At 53.2% G+C, this 20,978-nt stretch overlaps 2 protein-coding genes across 4 annotated transcripts; both read left to right on the forward strand.

Moving 5' to 3' along the window:
• The first annotated feature begins 485 nt into the window (after nucleotides 1-485).
• On the forward strand, nucleotides 486-6,073 carry LRP10 (LDL receptor related protein 10). Its single transcript, XM_043919542.1, has 7 exons — nucleotides 486-1,109; nucleotides 1,509-1,553; nucleotides 2,068-2,203; nucleotides 3,059-3,249; nucleotides 3,365-4,382; nucleotides 4,736-4,865; nucleotides 4,961-6,073. The coding sequence occupies exons 1-7, from the start codon at nucleotides 1,079-1,081 to the stop codon at nucleotides 5,546-5,548; spliced, it is 2,139 nt and encodes a 712-aa protein (XP_043775477.1). The 5' UTR covers nucleotides 486-1,078; the 3' UTR covers nucleotides 5,549-6,073.
• Nucleotides 6,074-9,109: 3,036 nt separating this feature from the next.
• Nucleotides 9,110-14,002, forward strand: REM2 (RRAD and GEM like GTPase 2). 3 transcript variants are annotated; one of them, XM_043919551.1, is made up of 5 exons: nucleotides 9,110-9,878; nucleotides 11,020-11,361; nucleotides 11,577-11,650; nucleotides 12,368-12,575; nucleotides 12,964-14,002. In XM_043919551.1, the coding sequence occupies exons 1-5, from the start codon at nucleotides 9,776-9,778 to the stop codon at nucleotides 13,257-13,259; spliced, it is 1,023 nt and encodes a 340-aa protein (XP_043775486.1). In that variant the 5' UTR covers nucleotides 9,110-9,775; the 3' UTR covers nucleotides 13,260-14,002. The 3 variants fall into 3 exon arrangements, with proteins under 3 accessions (XP_043775486.1, XP_043775487.1, XP_043775488.1); XM_043919552.1 differs by having other exon boundaries at nucleotides 11,023-11,361; XM_043919553.1 differs by having other exon boundaries at nucleotides 11,026-11,361.
• Nucleotides 14,003-20,978: the final 6,976 nt, after the last annotated feature.

Consider the following 20,978-nt stretch of genomic DNA (forward strand, 5'->3'; position numbering starts at 1 on the left):
AGCAAGTAGAGAAGGCACCATTTATTCGTTTGTTGAATTACTGTGTCTCAGCAGGCGAGAAGCATTGTGGGTACAAAGGTAAACAGTCTAGGCCCCAACCTACAGGAAGTTTCGGTTTCCACAGAAGGGGCGGGGCGGGGGCGGGGTCAGGAAAGAGTAAACAAATAGTTATAACACGGTGTGGTAATTGTTGTAATAGAGGCTCACGAAAAAAAAGTACTACCGGATCCCAGACATTGGGACGAGAGAAGTACTGAGAGCTTAAGGATCCAAAGGAAAGACATGACAGTTACAGAATAAGCAGTAGTCCTCTGACAAACGTGTCCTGTAACTAACGTTACACGGAAAGGACTAAACAAAGCAGAGTTAAAAGTAAGGGTGAGCACCTTAAAAGCCAGCGTGCCACGACTCGGCAGAACCGGAAAGGGGTTAAGACGGGCGGGTGGGCGGGGCGCGCGTTGATTGGCAGGGGTGTGGCCAGGCTCGTCACCCGCCCCCTCCTCCGCCCGGGCTTCTCCAACCCTAGGGCCGGCGGGGGTACCGTCTGGGCAAGGGACTGGGCGCTGGACCGAGTCGCCTGACCCCTCCCCCACTCCTCTGCCGCGTTCCGCGGGCTGGACGTGCTGGAGAAGTTGAACAGCGCCCGGCCCGGCCCTGGGGGCTGACACTCGGTAAAGTTTGGCCCGAAGAGGAAGTGGCCTCAAGCCCCGGCAGGTGGCGGCCAGGCCTGGACCTGGGCGCTCGCGGCCTGCGGGCGGGCTCTAAGCGAGGGCGCGCTCCAGCGCCAGACTTCGAGCCGATTTCCGGGGCTTCGGGGACTGGCCTCGGAGAAAGCGCGGCGGTGGCCGGGGAAAACAACTCAGAAGTTGGTTAGAGGCACCGCCCCTGCACCCGGGCCGCTGCCGCCCCCCACCCGTCCCCAGCCCTGGCATCTAGAGCATCGGTCGGGGAGCCTGGGGCATGGAGCCCCCTGGGGGAGGCGGCTCTGGGGAGCCAGGACGCCCGGAGCGGCGCCGCCTCCCCACTGAGTAAACGACGGAAGCTCCGGGACTCTTCCTGCACCTCCGGACGGCTCACGATGCTGCCGGCCATCCTTCTCCTCTTCCTGGGTAAGAAATCGAAATGAGACTATCGCCCGGCACCCCGCTCCCAGGGCTGTCACCGGGCCCAGAGGACTCTCGCTCCCTTCCTGCTACGCAGCTCCTCACCTTAACCTGCCCGCTCGTGGCCTCCACCCGCTGCCGCCGCCCCGGCACTGCCTGCCCCAGCCCCCGGAAATCTCCAGCCGTTCCCTCAGTCTTCCTCTGACTTCCGTAAATCACTGTACCCATCCCATAGGCCGTGCTGCCAGACCTTCCTTCGAGGTCACACACCGCTGTCTTCCTCTGCTCCACCACCCCTTCCCGTAAACTACCCAGAAGCCGCAAATGGCTCTCGTTCCTCCTTCAGTTGCTCAGGTGAAGGAAACTCGGAAGCATGACTCTTGCCCTTTCTCGCTCTTCCTCTAGGAGGCACTGTGGCCCACCCAGATAGGCTCATTTTCCCGAATCCTGGTGAGTAGAGGATGCCCCAGGGGTCCCATGGGCTTGGTAGGTAATGAGAACTCAAGACTTTCTCTTCCTTGCTTTCCTCTAGCACCTACCATAGTTTTAGAGTGGACGTCACCCACCCTTTTTTTACAGATAGGGAAACTGAGACCCAGAGTAAGCCCTCAGCTGGTAGTTATGTACTTTTTTCTTTTCCCCCAAATATCCATCCTTGATCTGCCTAGCCAAAATGTACTCTCCCTGAGGATAGAAACAGTATTTCCTGTTCCTTCTGGCCCAGTGGCTGGCACAGAGCAGACCTCATGTTGTTTGTGGTGTTGATACTTAAAGTGGAATTATGATGAGGGAGGAGAGGAGGAGGCTGGCTGAAGACTATGCCTGTAGTGTGTGTGTGGCGGGGGTGGGGGGAGTGTCTGTGCTCCTTCCGAAGAGCCCAGGCCCTCAGAGACCTCAAGCCTGGGCAGGGGTGTGATGGTAAGGGGCTCTCGACTGATGTCCCTACATTCCTCTCTTTCTCTAGCCTGTGAGGACCCACCAGCGGTGCTCTTGGAAGTGCAAGGCACCTTACAGAGGCCTGTGGGCCGGGACAGCCGCAGCTCCCCTGCCAACTGTACCTGGCTCATCCTGGGCAGCAAAGAGCAGACGGTAACGGTCAGGTGAGTGCAGGCACAACCCTATACCTTTCCCCCACCCCCACTCCTCTACCAGGGAGAAGCCTGCGGGGATCACTTCTCCATTGAGCTTCCATCCTGTCAACAGGGGAAAGAGGAGAGTTAGATTTGGCGTCATTGCCCTAAAAGCCTGGCTTGTTTGGGGCCAGACACAATGAATTGCAGGTGGGCTGGAGTGGACATCTAGCTTGGGTCCTGTCATCTCTGAAGGACAACAGTCACTCCAGAACCTTCCTCAGCCTCCTCAGATCTTTTAAACAATCCGGGTCTCCCTCGGCTCCTCCAGCCTTGGGCCATGGGGTCGGGGCCAGTACCTGGCTGTTTGCTTCACACAGTTCACTTCCCATAAATTTACCCAGAAAAGGACAGGTGAAAAGAGAGGCCATCCGGGGAGAGCTTGTTGGAGCAGAGCGATGAGAATGCTATGGTGATCTCAGGTCTCACCACTGGGCGCTGGGAGGGGATGGTGAGTTCTGGTTAATTAAGCTTATGGTAGTTGCCGGCACCATACTCAGGTGACAGTGCTGCAACAACAGGAAAGCAATGAATCGAACTCAGTCCAGAACACACGCCAGTTTTTCCAAGAGGCTCTAAGATGTATCATGGTCTCAGGTACCGTAGGCCTCTGTTAGGGCTGTTGCCTTGATTACAAACGAATTTGGCTAACTCCATTTTCTTTTTTTTTTTTTTGGCTAACTCCATTTTCATCTGACCGTTTGGATTGTGGATAAGCAGGTGTTTGTGCTGCTTGGGGTAGAAGAGGCTTGACAACTGTCAGGGGAGGAAGAAGCCAGCAGCGGTCAGGAATATCTTACGTCCTGCTCTCCTTCACCCCTGTAGGTTCCAAAAACTGCATCTGGCCTGTGGCTCAGAGCGCTTAACCCTGCGCTCCCCCATCCAGCCGCAGCTCTCCCTGTGCGAGGCACCTGCCAGCCCTCTGCAGCTGCCTGGAGGCAACGTCACCATCACCTACAGCTATGTCGGGGCCAGAGCGCCCATGGGCCAGGGCTTCCTGCTCTCTTATAGCCAAGGTGGGCTGGACAGGGCTGTTGTGGCGCTTAGAACAGGCAATGGAAGCCCCAGGGAGGAGGGGAGGATCCTGCCCGCCCGAGTGCTTCACAGCCCCTCCCTGTGGTGCCTCTGCAGATTGGCTGATGTGCCTGCAGGAGGAGTTCCAGTGCCTGAACCACCGCTGTGTGCCCCTGTTCCAGCGCTGTGACGGGGTCGACGCCTGTGGCGACGGCTCTGACGAGGCAGGTTGCAGCTCAGACCCCTTCCCTGACTTGGCCCTAGCCCCTGTCCTCACCCCACCCTGCAATCACACCTTAGAAGACTTCTATGGGGTCTTCTCCTCCCTCGGATACTCACACCTGGCCTCAGTCTCCCACCCCCAGTCTTGCCGCTGGCTGCTGGACCCACGCGATGGCCGGCGCCTGGCCGTGCGCTTCACGGCCCTGGATCTAGGCTATGGGGATGTAGTGCGTGTGTATGATGGCGCGGGGCCCCTCGAGACTCTCCGGCTACTGCGCAGCCTCACCCACTTCAGTAATGGCAAGGCTGTCACCGTGGAGACGCTGTCTGGCCAGGCCACAGTGGACTACCACACAGTCCCTTGGAGCACTGGTCGGGGCTTCAATGCCACCTACCACGTGCGGGGCTACTGCTTGCCTTGGGACCGACCGTGCGGTTTAGGCTCTGGCTTGGGGGCTAGCGAAGGCCTCAGCGAGCGCTGCTACAGCGAGGCGCAGCGCTGCGACGGCTCATGGGACTGTGCAGACGGCACGGACGAGGAGAACTGCCCCAGCTGCCCAGCTGGACACTACCCCTGTGGGGCCGCCGGCACCCCTGGGGCCACAGCCTGCTACCTGCCCGCTGACCGCTGTAACTACCAGACCTTCTGTGCTGATGGAGCGGACGAGAGACGCTGTCGGCACTGCCAGCCGGGCAACTTCCGGTGCCGGGATGAGAAGTGCGTGTATGAGACGTGGGTGTGTGACGGGCAGCCGGACTGTGCTGATGGCAGTGACGAGTGGGACTGCTCCTACGCCCTGCCCCGCAAGGTCATTACCGCCGCCGTCATCGGCAGCCTCGTGTGCGGCCTGCTGCTGGTCATCGCCCTGGGCTGCACCTGCAAGCTCTATGCCATTCGCACCCAGGAGTACAGGTCAGTGGGAGTGCAGCTGGCGATAGAGGAGTGGGCGCTGGGGGCGGGACAGGGCCCCTGTGGCCACGGGAGACCTGAGGGTGCCCATGTGGGGGACAGGTTCTGGTGACCAGCTGCTGGGTTGGCTCCTGGGGCTGTCTCACTTGGGGGCAGGTGTGCTCCGCTGAGGGAGGGAAAGATCTAGATCTCGAAAGCCACCTCAAGGAAGGACAGAGACCTCAGATGACTTTGGAGAGCCAGGGCATAAATGCTGGGTGTCCTGGCCTGGATGTGGAGTAGAGAGGCCTGTCTGGGCTGGGACAGGCAGCTCTGGTCACCGGCGCCTGTGACTGAGCAGCCCTCATGCCTTCCAGCATCTTCGCCCCCCTCTCCCGGATGGAGGCTGAGATTGTGCAGCAGCAGGCGCCTCCCTCCTACGGGCAGCTCATTGCCCAGGGCGCCATCCCCCCTGTAGAGGACTTCCCTACAGAGAACCCTAATGATGTAAGTCACCCTCCCCAACCAGACCACCTGCCTCTCCAGCCCCCCTGTGGCTGTCCCCACCCCTTCCGACTGATGTCTTCCTCCTCTCCTTGCAGAACTCTGTTCTGGGCAACCTGCGTTCTCTGCTACACATCCTGCGCCAGGACATGACTCCAGGGAGCACCTCAGGTGCCCGCCGCCGCCAGCGAGGCCGCTCTATGCGCCGCCTGGTGCGCCGTCTTCGCCGTTGGGGCTTGCTTCCCCGAACCAACCCCCCAGTCCGGACCCCTGAAACCAGATCCCAGGTCACACCATCCTCTGCTCCTCCTGAGACCTTAGATGGCAGCACAGGTCCAGCCCATGAGGGCGGGGCGGTGGGCGGGCAGGAGGGGGAACAGGCACCCCCGCTGCCTGTCAAAGCCCCACTGCCACCTGCCAGCACATCCCCAGCCTTCCCTACTGTCCCTGAAGCCCCAGGGCCGCTGACTGCGGTGCCCCTGGAGCCATCACTGCTGTCTGGAGTGGTACAGGCCCTACGAGGCCGCCTCCTGCCCAGCCTGCGGCCCCCTGGACCAACCCGGGCGCCACCTGGACCCCACACAACAGTCCTGTCCCCAGAGGATGAGGACGATGTGCTGCTGGTGCCACTGGCTGAACCCGGGGTCTGGGTGGTCGAAGCGGAGGATGAGCCACTGCTGGCCTGAGGTGACCTGGCTCCCTTGGGCACTCTGTTCACAGAGACAGCAATCCTATAGAGGGCAGCTCAGCTTCCCATCCACTACTCCCCTCCCTGTTCCTCAGTCTGAGGGGACTTGATGGGCCTCCCGTTGATCCCATGTAGCTGCTGTCAAGTTAGGTGTCCCTCAGACGGGGAGAGGGCCCTCACAGAGCCCCCTCTGCACATGGCCAGAAACCACAGTCCACCACCACCCTCTCCCCACACTGCCACCGGTTGTGGCTGTTTTGAAAAAGTAAAGTTCTTAAAGGGTCATGGGCCTGGACACTCCATCCTTGCCAAACCCACCCAAAAGTGGCCTTAAGCACCAGAATGCCAACTGGCTGGAGACTTCAGCTCCCAAGGGAGGATTTGAGCAGGGCCTGAGGTTTTGCCAACAGTGATCCCTCCTACAAGGCCCAGCTCATAAAAAGAGCACAACAAATGCTTCTGTCCCATAGCTAGGTTGTTGCCCAGGAAGCCAAGGTTGAAAATAAAGGAATCAGAAATTTCAGACTGTAAGTGAGCTGTGCTCCTGGGCCCTGCCTCTCTACCTACCTCAGCTTATGCTCCCCTTACCTTGCTCCTCACTATGAAGGCCTTTCTCTGCCTCACCCCCTGCCCTTTTCCGGTTTATCTTCAAATCACCCATCCTTGGTTTTTATACCACTCAGAGGGTAAGAAAATTCTAGGAACCCCAAGAGTAAGGCTCTCCATCTCCACTTACTGCCAGGGGCCCATCTCTATAGTGACTGACACCAGCAGTGAGCACCAAGCCTCCTTACTGCCAGGCCAGAAGTCGTGAGCCAGCCGGGCTCTGCAGCTGGGAAACTTCCCATTTATGGAGAACTCTCAGAGTACTTATCACAGAGGCAGACTGTCCCCTGGTGGAACACTCCTGCCCTCCATCCTCCACCCCACCAAGCATTTTCAGTCTGTCCTAGGCAAGACAGATGAACTCTCTTCCAGCATGCCTCAAAGCAGACAAAGATGCATCCAGAGAAAAATCATAATCACTCAGGGTATGAGGATGCTAGCATCACCTTGGCCAAATCCAAGAGGTCTTCCTGGAAGAGGGTCCAAGCTAGATCCTAAAGAATGCTGTCAGTAGTTGGAATAGAGTTGTGAATTTTAGGCAAGGTGAGAGGCCACAGGATAAGCAAACTAAGCAGACAGTGAGGGCTAGGGCTGTAGGAGAGACCCAAAGAGCTGGAGAGGGTAATGGAGGGAATGATCAGTGAGAAATGCTGGGACATATGCTTGCTTACCAGTCTGTGGTAAGCAAGGTGATAAAGCTGTCCCAGAGTTTAAAAGGAAAATTAATGGGCACAAAGGATTTAGAAAGAGCCTATGAAAGTGAGTGTGATGCCTACAGAAGCAAAGCTGAGGCATTCCCTAACAGAATCAGCCCCCAGAGAAACGGGCTCCCCCTTAGGTTCATTTTCCCCTTCCTGCCTGGCCTGGCCTATCCCCACCCGTCTGCTGGAGGAGCCCTGTTGCTTACACCCTGTCATTGTCCTCACACCCAGCACTAATTGTTCAGCATTTCCTCTCCCAGCAAGTAGGAGCCTAGGGAAGCCCCAGTGGCAGGGAGAGGGGGTTGACCTTGTACTGGCATAATGGGAAATGAAGACAGAGGATCCTATCCAGGTAAGGGTGGGACACTGGGGGGCTGTCACCCAAGTTTATTTTCACCATGGCCCAAGGAAAAAGAAATTAGGTGACTTCAAATCCTGTCAAGATAGACACCCAGTACCAGGGCATGGGACTTAAGCAAAGGCCCTTGGTGGGAGGGAGGGAGGTGATCTCAGTTATGAGATGGGAATCAGCCTGAGAATTAGACAATCTGAGCAGATACCAGAATTTGGTTCTTGAGCAGAATTGGCCTAAAGCAAGCTCCAGGTCGTGCTGGGAGGGGAGAGGAATACCCAGCCTGAGGCTGTGGAGCACCAAATGGCAGGGGAACCTGCTGCATATCAGACCCTTTATCACGTGTAGCTAACCCTCACAACAAAGCTGTGCCATGGATACCACAGCCCCAATTCACGAGCTCAGCAGCTTCAGGAGAATTACAAGACTGGTCCAGTCTCTATTGAGAGGCAGAGATAAACCTGGATAGGCTCAATTTCAAATCTCAGTCTGTCCTATTATTATACAGAACCTCCAATTCCTGAGGGAGCCTCAAGCTGGGCAAGTGCACAGCCACTTACCAGTGGGATGAGAGAGATGATGGTTCAAGATGAAACCCAGCCTGCATCTATGGCCTGAGGCTAGATTGAGAGCCAGCAGAAGTCATGGTCAAGAGTCCTCGCTGGGCTCTGCAGATGCTGACACTCTTATCTAGTATCATAGAAATGAATTCTACCATCTAAATGAACTTTCCAGATATATAAAGTTCACCCCTTTATAATTTAAAACTTTTAAAAAACTCATTTTGGAAGGAAGTCATTCTAAAACATTACACTCATCTTCACATCTGCAATATAACATAAATCCTCTAGATAGCTGAGGATCACTCAGAAACCAAACAACTCTGCAGCAATGTCTTCAGAAGCTGTGAACAGTGTCAGAAAAGCTATTCGCCTTAATGCCAGATGACCTTGGAGCACTTTTTAAATGTTAGGACTGCTTTAAAAGTTTTCTGTAATGTTGTTTCTCTTGCTATTAGCTACTGTAGGGGTCACTAGCTGCTATAGATGTACTTCTAATCTTCAAGTACAGAACACAGGTGGAACATTAAAATTGTGAATAAAGTTAAGGACAAGTAGGCTGTGACCAAGGACTGTACAGTCTATCCAGTGAAGTACACAAGGACTGTAGCTGCTTAGTTCTGCTCCCGCTAGACCCTACGCTGTTGCCCTGTTATTAACCTCCATCCACATACTGCACTAGCAATCCCCAGATCACTATTTGCTTCAATTGGAAAAATCCACTGAAGATGGCAATATAGATTGTTCCCAATAATAGGAGACAGCTGGAATATTTAAGACAAAGAAGGCAGCATAGCATAGAGATGAAAGGTAGTCTCTGGCACTGGAAGGATCTGGGTGGGAATCATGGTGTCCCCATTTTCCAGCTGCATGATTGATTTGGAGGACAGGTCACTCACCTATCACTCTGAGCCTCAGGGTCATGAGGATGAAAGGAAATAATTCAGGAAGGTGCTTAGCACAGCATCTGACAAAAATGGGGTGAGAAGGGGCCAGTAAATCGAAATGCGTGTTTGGGTCCTTGATGTCAGGAAGACAAGAGTGGGAGCCTAAAGTGAAAGGGACCTGGCAGAAAAGGCGCAGTAGAGCAGTGCCTCTATCTTGGCTTCCCCCAGAGAGGTTGGTGTCACTGCGTGTCTGCCCGGTGTAGCCCAGAAGGCCTGGGGCTGCTCCAGAGAGCACTGAGGGGGCTTGCCCGCCTCGGGACTGGGAACTTACAGATGGCTAGCTGCCCCTCCCCTTTTTCCTGCTCTGATTAACACGAGGTTGGTGGACCTGGCACGGAGGGACAGGTGGGAAGTCTCCACAGTGGTTTGTACCCACCGGAACCAAGTGAAAAAACGAAGCTGCCCAAACAAAGCACCATGTCTCCCTCCTCAAAGCCCCCATCTGCCTAGAGGCCAGGCTGGGAAATGGGTACTTTTGTGGGTCTTAGCCCAGAAGGGGTGACAGGCAGAAGGAGGGGGCGACAGGAAAACCTGGTGGCAGGGTGGCTGTTCTGTCCCTGCGTCTTTTTTGGTTTCTTCCTTTAGCCCCTCCATCTAGCTACTGGGCACCCACTCTGGGCTGAACGTTGGGCTAAGGGGTTGGGATACGCAGACAAATGACATACAGTCCTAGCTCCTGGAAAAAGACCACCCAGGTCCTGGATCCTTGCTTCCTCCCATCTTCAGCTCCCTTACCCATGACCCCTCACCCCACTTCTCTGAACCCGTCTCTTCTGCCCCTCTGACTTTGTTCTGTTCACATCTTAACCAGACTCCGCTGTGGGTGTACTCCCAGAGGGAAGAGACACAAAGGAAGGGGGGGCAGAAAGGAGGGAATCCCGCTGACATCACGGCTCATTAGCATGTGTGACCTCATCAGGGGGCGGAGCTATCTCCCCAGGTGTCGGGGCGGGGGGGGGGGGGTAGAGTATGGCTGGGTGGTATTTAAAGGGAAAAGCTGACAGTGCTGCTGAGTGAGCGAGCGGGTGCTGCAAGCTACCGGGCTGCACACACACAACGATGCATTCGGACCTCGACACCGACATGGACACCGACACGGAAACCACAGCACTCTGCCCCTCCAGCAGCCACCGGGCCTCTCCTCCAGAGACACCCACACCAGGTGAGAGCTAAGCTGGCAGGTTCTGGCTGAAACCATGCTGGTGGGAGCTGAAGCTTTGGTGGGGAGGTCAGAACTAGGGGTTGAAGGAGCTTGAACCCAACAAGAGGGGAAGAGCCACTGGAGAAATGAGGGAGCCACCTGCCCACGCTAGGGCTGGGCTAGGTAGAGGGGTAGAGGGGGGCTGCCTAAATGTCCCCTCACCCATCACCCAGGGCTTTGCTGGAGAAACCGGTACTTAGCCCCTAGGTCTGCCTCATTCCTGAGAGGTTGGGATGGGCAGGAGGGAAAGGGTAAAGACAAGGGGCAGCCCACAAGCCTGGGAATCACGGGCAGGGGGCTACCCTGGGGACCTGTTGTAAGGGTTCCTCTGGCTCCTGGAGGCCCTGGCTGCCAGTCAAGTATTGATCCTGGGCTATTTCCAGCCTCTCTGCATCCCCCTTTGTTGTTGTCTCCTTCCTCCTCCAGTTACCCGGACCCGTGCACTGTCACTCTCCCTGCTCCCGCTCTCTCGCTATTTCTCTCTCCCTCCCTCCCTCCCTCCACCTAGCCCTGAAGAGAATATGAACAGAATATTGTCTGGGACTCACAGGGACAGCCAGGGGTGCAGCAGGACTCGCACACAGCCATGCACTGCGGGGACGTCCCTACAGGGCCATGCAAAGAGGCAGCCCCTCCCACACACCCATGGAGACCCAACACACACATCTGAGAGAAAAGGCCCTTCGCCGGGAAGCGGCTCCCCACAAAGTTTTTGACTCTGTCAGTACCCACCCCCAGAACCAAGGCAGTAGCTCCAGTTTCCCATCCCCTGGGCACCTCCCCAGCATAAGGATCACCCGGTGCAGGAAGCAGGAGAGGGCAGGGCCTTCAGTGGAGGGAGTGGCAGCCCCCCTCCCCAACCCGGCCAGAGGCCTAGTCTGGGGGTGTGACTGTGTCAGTGTGAGGTGTGAGTGGGTGCACGAGCCTGCGCACAGGTGCCTCCCCCGCATGAGGCATGTTTTGAACAGGTTGTGGCTGGAACCACGCTGGGCAAGCCTTTAGGTCAGCTCCTGGGAGCCCCACCAGCTCAGGCTTCTGGTGTTCTGGCCTACCGACTCATAGCTTCCTTCTCTTTGCCCCCCCCCCCCCCCCCCCCCGCCAGAAGCAGATGCCACACTGCTGAAGAAGCCAGAGAAACTGTTGGCAGGGTTGGACTGGGGCAGGCCACCCCCTGCCCCAGGGGCTCCCAGACGAAGAGGCAGTATGCCTGTCCCCTACAAGCACCAGCTGCGGCGGGCCCAAGCTGTAGATGAACTTGACTGGCCACCTCAAGCCTCATCCTCTGGCTCCTCTGACTCCCTGGGCTCAGGGGAGGCAGCCCCCACCCAAAAGGATGGCATCTTCAAGGTCATGCTGGTGGGGGAGAGCGGCGTGGGCAAGAGCACCCTAGCAGGCACTTTTGGTGGTCTCCAGGGAGACAGTGCTCACGAGCTGGAGAACCCAGGTATTTGGGGGAGCCCTGCAAGGGTTGAGGGCACCTCTGGAGCCCTAGTCAGGGATCAAGAGCTCGAGGCATGTGCAATCCCGGAGGCCAGAACTTAGAAACTGTTCCAGTGCTTTCTGTGGCAACCTCTCTGGAGGGAGTCCCTGTTTACCAGGTCTTACAGGTGTTGGGGAGCCTCCTAACAGGCTCTCTTCCTTGTCTCTATTTCCCAACAGAGGACACCTATAAGAGACGCATCATGGTGGATAAGGAGGAAGTGACTCTAGTTGTTTATGACATCTGGGAACAGGTAAGAACTAAGATGTAGCTGCAAGCAGATAATGAAACCTGGAAGAACTGAGGAGGGGCAAAGTCTTGGCTGAAGGCTGAAGGCTGGTACCCTCGTTTTAACAGTAATGGAACCTGACTCTTCATATGTATGGTCTCATATGGTCTCATAGAGCAAAGGCTGACACCCATGTACACACCATAGCATTGAGAACTGCTGTTTGGTTTCCAGGATCTTCTGACCCAGAGGAATGTTAGGATCTGAATTTGACAAATCCTGCAGCTGGAAGCCAGGCGGAAACCCTGAAATACATTTTTTAGCCTAGAAGAAACTGATCTGACAGGACAGGAGCTCAGGGCTTTGTAATGTCAGGGAAGGAAAAAAAAGTGAGGCCCTGTGAAAATATGGACATAAATGATTACTATGCAGAAATGAGAGGCCAGATTGAATACACTTGAATAGCATTCATTTCTGAAGAGCTTAGGCATAAGAAAGTAGGGTGGACTACCTAGTCCAGGATCCTATGTCACCCATTTGCCCATGTGGGGCTCATATTACAAACTTCTCCCCCCTCCACAAACACACTCTGAGTATTGGATGTGTTTGGCAGAACGCGCTGTGTCCTAAGCAGGTGGCTTTGCCCTCACACCCTGGTGCCTCATCCCTGAGGTGCAGGGGCTGGGCAGGTTCTTCCGTGCCCCCAGCCCTGACATCCCACAACTCTCTGCCCATCTGCAGGGGGATGCAGGGGGGTGGCTGCGGGACCACTGCCTTCAGACGGGGGATGCCTTTCTCATCGTCTTCTCAGTCACCGACCGACGAAGCTTCTCCAAAGTTCCAGAGACCCTACTTCGGCTCAGGGCTGGAAGGCCCCACCACGACCTGCCTGTCATCCTTGTTGGAAACAAGAGTGACCTGGCCCGCTCCCGGGAGGTCTCACTGGAGGGTGAGTACCCTGAACCTCATCCATATTTGCAATCTCAGAGGATTCTCTCCTTTCTAGTCCTCTCTTCTCCATAAGGCCCTTTTACCCTTCCAGGTGCACAAAACTGCAATTGGCCCCAGGTTAAGGGCAGACTTTCAATGCCCACACCTAGGGCTTGAGACCCTCTCTTCACTCCCCCTCACCTCTTCTGAAGGCCCTTTTCTCCCTCCCCTTCCGCATCACCAGCGCCATCCAACTGATCCTTGCTTGTTCCCTCTGTGCAAGAGATTGACTTGCCCCAATCCCTTTTCACTGCACGCCCTGGAGCCCCCAGGTCCAGCCTCGCCCCATCCCGGGCCCAGCGCAGCCCAGTGGGCGGGCGGGCGCCTGAAGAGGTCCCTTCCTGCAGAGGGCCGCCATCTGGCAGGGACACTGAGCTGCAAGCACATCGAGACGTCGGCCGCGCTGCACCACAACACGAGGGAGCTCTTCGAAGGAGCGGTGCGCCAGATCCGGCTGCGGCGAGGCCGGGATGGCGCCGGGGGCCCGCGGCCCGAGTGGGGCAGCCCCGAGGGCCCTGCTCCGCCCGCGCGTCGCGAGAGCCTCACCAAGAAGGCCAAGCGCTTCCTTGCCAACCTGGTGCCGCGCAACGCCAAGTTCTTTAAGCAGCGCTCCAGATCGTGCCACGACCTCTCAGTGCTCTGAGCCGTGGTCGCCATGGTCACCGCGCTCTCTGCCCGCCCCTAGCCCCGCCCCGCCCTCGTTCGGCTTCCTCCGTGAAGACCGTCTAGGAAACCAAAAACTCCCGGGACACCTTGCTGTGACCGCGGGAGGCGGGCCCCCCGCCCCCAGGCCCCGGAGGGCGTCGCCCCACCCGCTCCATGCGCTCTCCGTTTACCTCCCGGCCTCTGGGCTCCTGGAAAGAGGAAGCGGACCCGCCGAGGGCGAGCCGCGACCGGTGGGCGGGGCAGCTTCCGGCGGGCGGGGAGAAAAGTAGTTCTGCAAGGGATTTTCTTTTTTATTAATTTACGCTTGACCACCTCTCCTGTAAAGAGATGCTAAAAGCAAGAATTGGAAGAGACCTTTGTAGACTTCTTTACAGTTTCCCACCTTTGTACTCAGCGCGAACATGCCTCATCATAAGAGATTCTTAAAGTCACAGAGCCGCTTCCTTGAGACTTTCCTACAGCGTCCTGGCTCTGATCTAATGCACTTGTCCACTTTGCCCTTAAGAAGTTCTTAAAGGCAAGGGCCTGGAAGCGCTGTTCTTCAAATTCTGTGACTTACCGTGGCACCACGGCACTTCCCCTTTAAGGTTATTAAAGGTAAGGCGTGCAGAGACTTTTGCCTGAAGATTTGAGGGGTCGCAACCTGCCTTTTGCCAGGACCCAGGAGGCACCACCAAGGGGACCACCTTTCTCTTTTCAATAAAGAATTTTTCTACTGCACTTGCTCACTTTGACTCTGTTCTCAAAGTTCCCAAGAAAGGGATGGATGGATTTAGGTTCCTTGCTCCCATGAGCCTGAGTTCTTGTGGAACAGTTCTAGGGAGGCTCCGGAACTTAGTCTGAGTAGTCCATGACAAGGCGAAAAAGGTCCCTAGAGAACAGAGTCCAATTTGTCCCTTTGCCAGTGAGAAAAACAGGCCTGGAAAGGAGTAGGGACCTGCTAGAATAATTCGGTAACTCAGTGATCAAGTCCCCATCTCCTTACCCCTTAATCCTGCAAGGAGCAGGCTGAAGGCTACGTTTTGTGCCCAGAACTACTCTCAGCTGTGACCTGGGATGGTTCAAGGTGGGGCCCACCTCCAACAGGGAGGCCCATCAGCTGGGGTTTAATGGGGTTGTCCTGCACCTCCCCTGGCAGGGCCCCACCACCCCAGCTGTCACCTGCAAGGCCCGTGTGAGTACTGAAGCTGTCAGTGCCTCCCCTGGGGACGCCCACGCCTGCTGCTGCCTGAGCCACGAGTTTGAACAAAGAGCAGAGGCAGCAACTCCCCTCACCCCTAGATAGAGGATACAGCTACCTGAGCACCTGGGGGCCAGGCCTCCACTCCACCCTACCCAGGTTCCCAGAGCTAGATGGAAAGAAGGATGTCTCCTGAGTCCTTGCAGCTGAGGAGGAGCCAAGGGAAACCAGCTCAGCACTGGTGGTGAGATAAGAATAGTAACACTGTCCTTAGGACTTTATTCACTTTATCTCAATTCTTTAATGACTATAAGGTGTTACTACCGCTTTTACTTGCCTGAGGTTAATAAGCAATAGAACTGGGGTTCCACTCATGTCTGCTTGATATTTAATGGTGATTGTATCTAACTTTGCACCTGAGGTTCCACTTCCAGTGATGATGAGGGGAAGAGGGAGAGGAACAGTAGAAGAAATGCAGGGGACACTATGGGCAGAGCCATGGGCAGTAGCTGTGGTAAAAGGGCCAGAGAAATTACATGGCTATAGTGGAGTAAACCAGCTCTAAACTCGGGACCAGGAACAGAGGCAGTTCTAATTGTAAAATGCAGGAAAACACACTGGGCCCACTAAGGGACCAGATGGTTCTACAGTTGGGTTGAAACCTCAGGGACATGAAGAGGAGGGGTAAGAGATGAGCACTGAAAAGAGAAGGTTGGGAGCTCTATTGCAAAGGACCTTAAATGCCAAGCAAAGGAGTTTGTGCCCAACTTGGTAGGCAGTGAGAGTCACTGAAGGGCTCTGAGTTTGTAAGTGACATGATGGGGCTGGTCCTTTGGGAAGAGGAGGCGGGGACAGGTGTTCATGGACTGGAGCAGCTGAGGCAAGGCCTGGGGAGCTGAGTTTAGGGGACAATCATAGCAATACACACGGAGAGTAATGAAGAAGCATCCTGAGGGAGATGGCAATGGGAAAGGAGAGGCAGCATGGAATTCAGAGGCAGGATCTGTGGGACCTGGCAACTGAGTGGCTGGGTACAAAGCAAGTGAGGAGTTGCAGGTGATGGGAGGATGGTGAGGAACTGGCAGTTAGGGGACAGAGGAGGTAGCCAGTAAATGGCTCAATTTTGGAGACCCTAGAGTTTGAGATACTCAGAAATACATCCATATGGAGAGTTTCAGCTGCTCCCCAGATAGCTGAGTCAAATTCAGAACAAGTCAGGGCAAGAGACAGATATGAGAATAACTGCCCTAACGACAGCAGTAGAAAAGCCAGAGGAAAGGAGGCGTCGCAGGGCAATCACACAGGCCCTACGCTCAGCTTAATGCTCCGCTGTCCCTGAACAAGGCTCCTTGAAGAAGGAACCCTGCATCTTCATCTTGCACCAAGGACCCACTAACAGAGATAACAAGAGAGAAGGTACAATACAGGCTGGGATCCTTAGCCTCAAACCACACATGGGCTTTAGGGGTCTGTGATCTTGTGAAATGGTGCAATCTGATGTGTTTGTGCAGTCACACATTCATCTGAGAACAGGTTCATGAATTTCATCAGATTTCCAAAGGGGTCTGTGACAGAACAAATCACCAGCCAGGATGGTACTGATTACTACCGAGAAGGGGAACTGGGTGTGGGAGGACAGGTTCAGAGGTTTACTTTTCATTGTAAGCTCTTTTCTCTACCTTTTGTGTTTTTACCTATGGCTAAATAAACTAATTTTAAACAAAACAAAGTTTCGTTGTTCCAAAAAAGAGGGACCAAAGAGAGTGTCCTGGGGACAGGCTGATGAAGCACAGTGGGGATGTAGCTGCCAAAGAAGTGGTGGCCACTGCCCAGGGAGGAGGGTTTCCTAGAGGAAGAGGATCACCAATGGTCAAATGTCACTGGAGAAGAGGGTGAGGAACTGGAAGGCCCAGTGTCTTTCATGTGGCAGAATTCTAAAGATGATGATGGCAGGACCGCCCCCATGAGGGGAGCCACACACTCTACAAGCTTCCCTCCCCCCAACTCAGCCAGTTCCATCAGCCCAACCCATCTGTGTGTTCCCTCCAAACGCCTACAGGAAGAGCTCAGAACAGACGGAAACTGCAGCCCCGCTCCTGCCAGACTTCGGAGCAATGGGGTCTTCTCTGAGAGCCTGGCCAGCTCTTCATCCTCTCTCTGATCAAGGCGAAGTAAGAGCAGGCTGCGGACCTGGGCTGCCGTGAGAGACCAGCAGAGGGGCCTGAAGCTGAGCTGCCTGAGTCAGGTAAGTTCCTCTCTGCCCTCATAGCCTCTTAGCCACTGTGATTTTATCTTGGGGTCTTTGCTCCCTTAGCCCAGCCCCTGCCCAACCTCTATGAACCCCATCCCCCCTGGCCCACAAGGCCTCCTCATTGGTCAAGAGCACTCTGCTCTAGGCCTGTGCTTACAGTTCTGTCCTGCTACATCTAACCTTCCTCTAGAGACTGGAGAAAGGACTCTCATCTACTGAAAGGCCACCAGGGCCCTGGAAGGACACTCCACAAGTCTTCTGGGTTAAATCCTCACTCCCAGAAAGTCCACCCATACATACATCTTTTAATTTATCTAATATTACTCCAATCCACATCAGTCTAAGTAAAATTTTCCTGAACTTTTTAATCTTTCATCTACAAATGCTTGTTTCACTCAAGTACTGTATATGCAAGTCACTGCTGGGCCCTATGGAGAAAACAAGCCACTGTCCCTGCCCGCAGGTAGCTTACAATCGTGCTGGAGAGCAGGGACCAGGTGGAGGAAGCACTGACATGGCCGGAGCAGCAGCAAACTGCACCACACTAACTGCAAGCTGAAACAAGTGCTCTAAGAAGTCTGGATGAAAGAAACAGAACATTTGGAAGACACATATTAGGAACTGGGCCTTGAAGGTTATACATAGGCTGTAGATAGAAGGCGGAAAGAAGGAAAAGAAATGCCTTGTGGCAAAACCACATGAGAAAATGTACAAAAGAAACGGTGGGCAACCTGCCACATGATGAGGTAAAGACCCTCACTGTATAGAACAGAGCACCATTTGGGGGGATGGTGCGTCCAAGTTGTAAAAGGCCCCCAAAGTCAGATTAAGAGCATCCTGCTTCTTAGCCCTCTATCATCCAGGGGCTCTCAGATGGATATACTCAAGGAATTTGAATCTTGATGTCATGCCTTTACAACCTGGAGACCATGTAAACTCAAGGTGTGAATACAAATTCAATGGGGCTATGCAAGCCTTTTTAGTTGGCACTCAGGATAGAAGTCTATGGAGAAAGTCACTATTAACCTATTTTGTCTTTCTGAACCTCAGCTCTCCCAATTTAAAATGAGGATAAGGGTGGTTCAGTGGTTAAAACTCCACACTCCCACTGCAGGGTGTATGTGTTCAATCCCTGGTCAGGGAACTAAGATCCCACATCCTACAAGATGTGAAGAGGACTAGATAAAATGCAAGTATCTTCGTAATTATACAAATGAGCAGTGGAAGTTATGTTTTTTAAAAAAAAATTTCATTATTTAAAATTTTTTATTGGATTATAGGGAAGTAATGTTTTTTGACAACCTGTGTCCAGGCCCTTATTCAAGCACCATGTAATGTTTGAATCTCTCAAAGCATAGCCCTGCTCTGGGAATACACATTTAAGCTGTGGTCCACAGAGTCCAACAAACCTCCCCCAGGACTCAGGAGACCCATTATCGGATTTCTTGCTTGGGGAGTACTGGGGGAAGATTGGCAACTGAAGCCTAAGGATGGTATTATACTACAGTTTCCCACTTTTCTGTTCAAATTATAACCTTAGGCAGAGGACCAATGCCGGTTTAAAATACTGACTCTGAAAGGAAGTTGCCAGAGTAGGTAGAGTTAGGCTCTGGAAACCAAGACAGACAGGTGCTATAGGAATGCTTGGGGGAGATTAGGAGGGCAGTTTGCAACGGACGGTAACAGAGAATGCTTTGGGATTTTCCCGAGCCAGACCAAGCAGAGGGCGCTAGGTATCCTGAAGGTCCCTCAGGGGCTTACCTTGATTTTCCAAAGCCATCTGGTTGTAACCCCATTAGAGTTTCAAGTATAAAAGGAGATTGGACCAGTGGGATGACTAGTTTTCCTAAAAGCTAGCCTGACTGTGGGTGACGTAGAGCCTTGTGAGCCTCGTACTTAAGCCCAGGAACAATTCAGGTTTATTTTCATCACTGCCCTGTCATCGGTAGGGCCCTATCATCCCCCTGTAAATCTCGAGTATTCTCTGAAGCTGGGAAGAATTAGGTCAGGTAGAAAGTCAAGTGTGTAGGCATTCTGAGGAATGGGAATGAGGACAAAGCAACCAGTTCCAAGCCCTCTCCGTGTATCATTTCATTGAATTCTCAGGACATGCCTGAGACAGGAACTTTTTTAATCATTTCCTTTCTACAGGTGAGGAGTCTGAGTTGAAGTGAAGTAACACCCAAGCTTACTCAGCTGGTTTGTGGAGAAGAGAGATCTGAACCACATGGTGTTGTTCCACAATATGATCTTTCTGCTGCAGGGTGGAGGTCCCCTGTCTTGGTCAGGCCTAGGAGGTGGGAGGAGGAGGCTGATTCTCAGCACCACTCATTTTAAACAAGCAGGTTTCAAGATGCTTGAAAGCTGATTGACGTTCCCATCCTTTCTGGAATACTGGAAATCTGACAAGTTCTCTGATTTCCAAGGTCATTGTTTCCCCCTTTTTGCAATCCAGCACTGACTGGCTCTTTTACAATCTTGATACACCTCATCCACCCACTGCCCTCACAAATAACTGCTTAATGGGTCTCCAGTAACTCCAGCCAATTCCTTAAGGGCTCTTGAGAGATGATCATCTGGGAAAGCCAAGAAAACTCATCCAACTTTTAAAAGTGATCTTTGATCAGATCTTTTCTTGCCTCCATCTCCCCACCTGACCTGAGTTAACTGGTCTGCTTCACCTCACAGAGCTCTTTCAATCAAGAACACATCTTGAGAGCAATTAGTTCTGGATATAGAGTATAAAAGTTGGGAGGGAAAAGGGGATAACTGAAGCCAGAAATTTCAGATACACAGCTTCTCAGACCAGAGTTCCTTTCCTGCATTCAGCTCATGCCTACTGACTTCACCTGGTTGCCATGGAAACATCAGTCTCTGATGGTGGCAGCAGCACTTTGGACAGAAAGCATCACAGGCTACCATGGTAACCCCGAAAAGAGTAAAGCTGCCTTCTCTTTTGGAAGGGTGAGGAAGAAATGGAAGAGGCTGCTGAACTAAGCAGGCTACAGGGGATAGCTTCTGGAAAGCCTGGGTCTGATTTGAACTGAGAGGGGATTAATTTAACTCAACAGATACGAAAAATGTGCAAAGACAACAATAATGAAAATGACACGTCTATGATTGACTTCATCAAGATATAACCACCAAGTAACAGAGTTTACAAAGAACTGTAAATAAAGTCGGAATAAGAACCAATAGGACCAAAAAAAAAAAAAAAAACCAATAGGACCAAGAATACTGAAAGGAAAATAAACTTCAACTAGGAGAGCATCAGAGTCTTAAAGAACAGGATTTCTGACCAGCAGAAAGAACAAGACAGTACAAGACAAGAAAGAACAAGACAGTAGACATGGAAGTGGAAAAATTCAAGATATACTGAGAAGTATGGATATAGGACAGAAAAAGTGACACTTCCCCATGACTCCAAGGCTTTAGCTTTCACAGTGATGCTGAGAAGCAGGTTAAGATCAAGGGATCTGAAGCTAGACTGTCTGGAATCCCAAACTTGTTAATTACATAATTGAGGGACAAGTTAGTTAACCTTTTGGGTGTCAGTTTCCTCAGTGACAAAGTGAAGATGAAAAAAGAATCTACTTCAGAGAGTCATTGTGAGGATTAAATGACAATACACATAAAATGATTAGAGCAATGCCTAACCCACAATAAACGCTGCATAAATATAAATTCTCATTATTGTTAACCACCTCCCACCACTCACTTTTCAGAGTCAGGATAGCCTCTTCTCACTGTCCAAGTAACACTTTCTGATTCACACCAAACTTTAAGAGAAAAGAGGTGCTATGACAGAGTATCTTCCTTTAAGTTTTTAGTTCCTTTCCCTTTTCCCTAAGTGCAAAACACGAAGACTAAAGGTTCATAAGTCACAGCCCTGCTTCCATGGTAGCTCACATCTGGGGGTGGTTAGAGTCTAAGGAGAAAACAGGATGAATCCCAATGTCAAGAATACAGCAGTTTAAAAAACAGGGCTGCTTCAGAGAAGACAAAAGTGGAAGCTGTAAGCCAAAAGTCAGATGAAAATCCCCTTTAGAGTTGAGGATTGGTGGGGAACTTGTAACTGCACTGGGAATGGATTTGAACAACAGTCTCATCTCTACTCCCACCTTAGCCACCATGCTCAGGCAGAAGGTTGAGGGAGGCTTCTTTACATTAGGCTGAGCCAAGGGGTTATCTACTGCCCCCTTCGCTACACTCCAACCACCCCCTATACAGTTATGAGTAATAAGAAGGCCTTGAGTCACAGGCAG

This window comes from Cervus elaphus, chromosome 12 (genome assembly GCF_910594005.1).
Source record: "Cervus elaphus chromosome 12, mCerEla1.1, whole genome shotgun sequence".
Lineage (NCBI taxonomy): Eukaryota > Metazoa > Chordata > Mammalia > Artiodactyla > Cervidae > Cervus > Cervus elaphus.

Coding starts and splice junctions, on each gene's coding strand:
- REM2 (XM_043919551.1), top strand. CDS start 9,776: ATGCATTCGGACCTCGACACCGACATGGACACCGACACGGAAACCACA. Junction 9,879..11,019: donor TCCAGAGACACCCACACCAG/GTGAGAGCTAAG, acceptor CCCCCCCGCCAG/AAGCAGATGCCACACTGCTG. Junction 11,651..12,367: donor TTTATGACATCTGGGAACAG/GTAAGAACTAAG, acceptor GCCCATCTGCAG/GGGGATGCAGGGGGGTGGCT.
- LRP10 (XM_043919542.1), top strand. CDS start 1,079: ATGCTGCCGGCCATCCTTCTCCTCTTCCTGG. Junction 3,250..3,364: donor CCTGCTCTCTTATAGCCAAG/GTGGGCTGGACA, acceptor GTGCCTCTGCAG/ATTGGCTGATGTGCCTGCAG. Junction 4,383..4,735: donor ATTCGCACCCAGGAGTACAG/GTCAGTGGGAGT, acceptor CATGCCTTCCAG/CATCTTCGCCCCCCTCTCCC.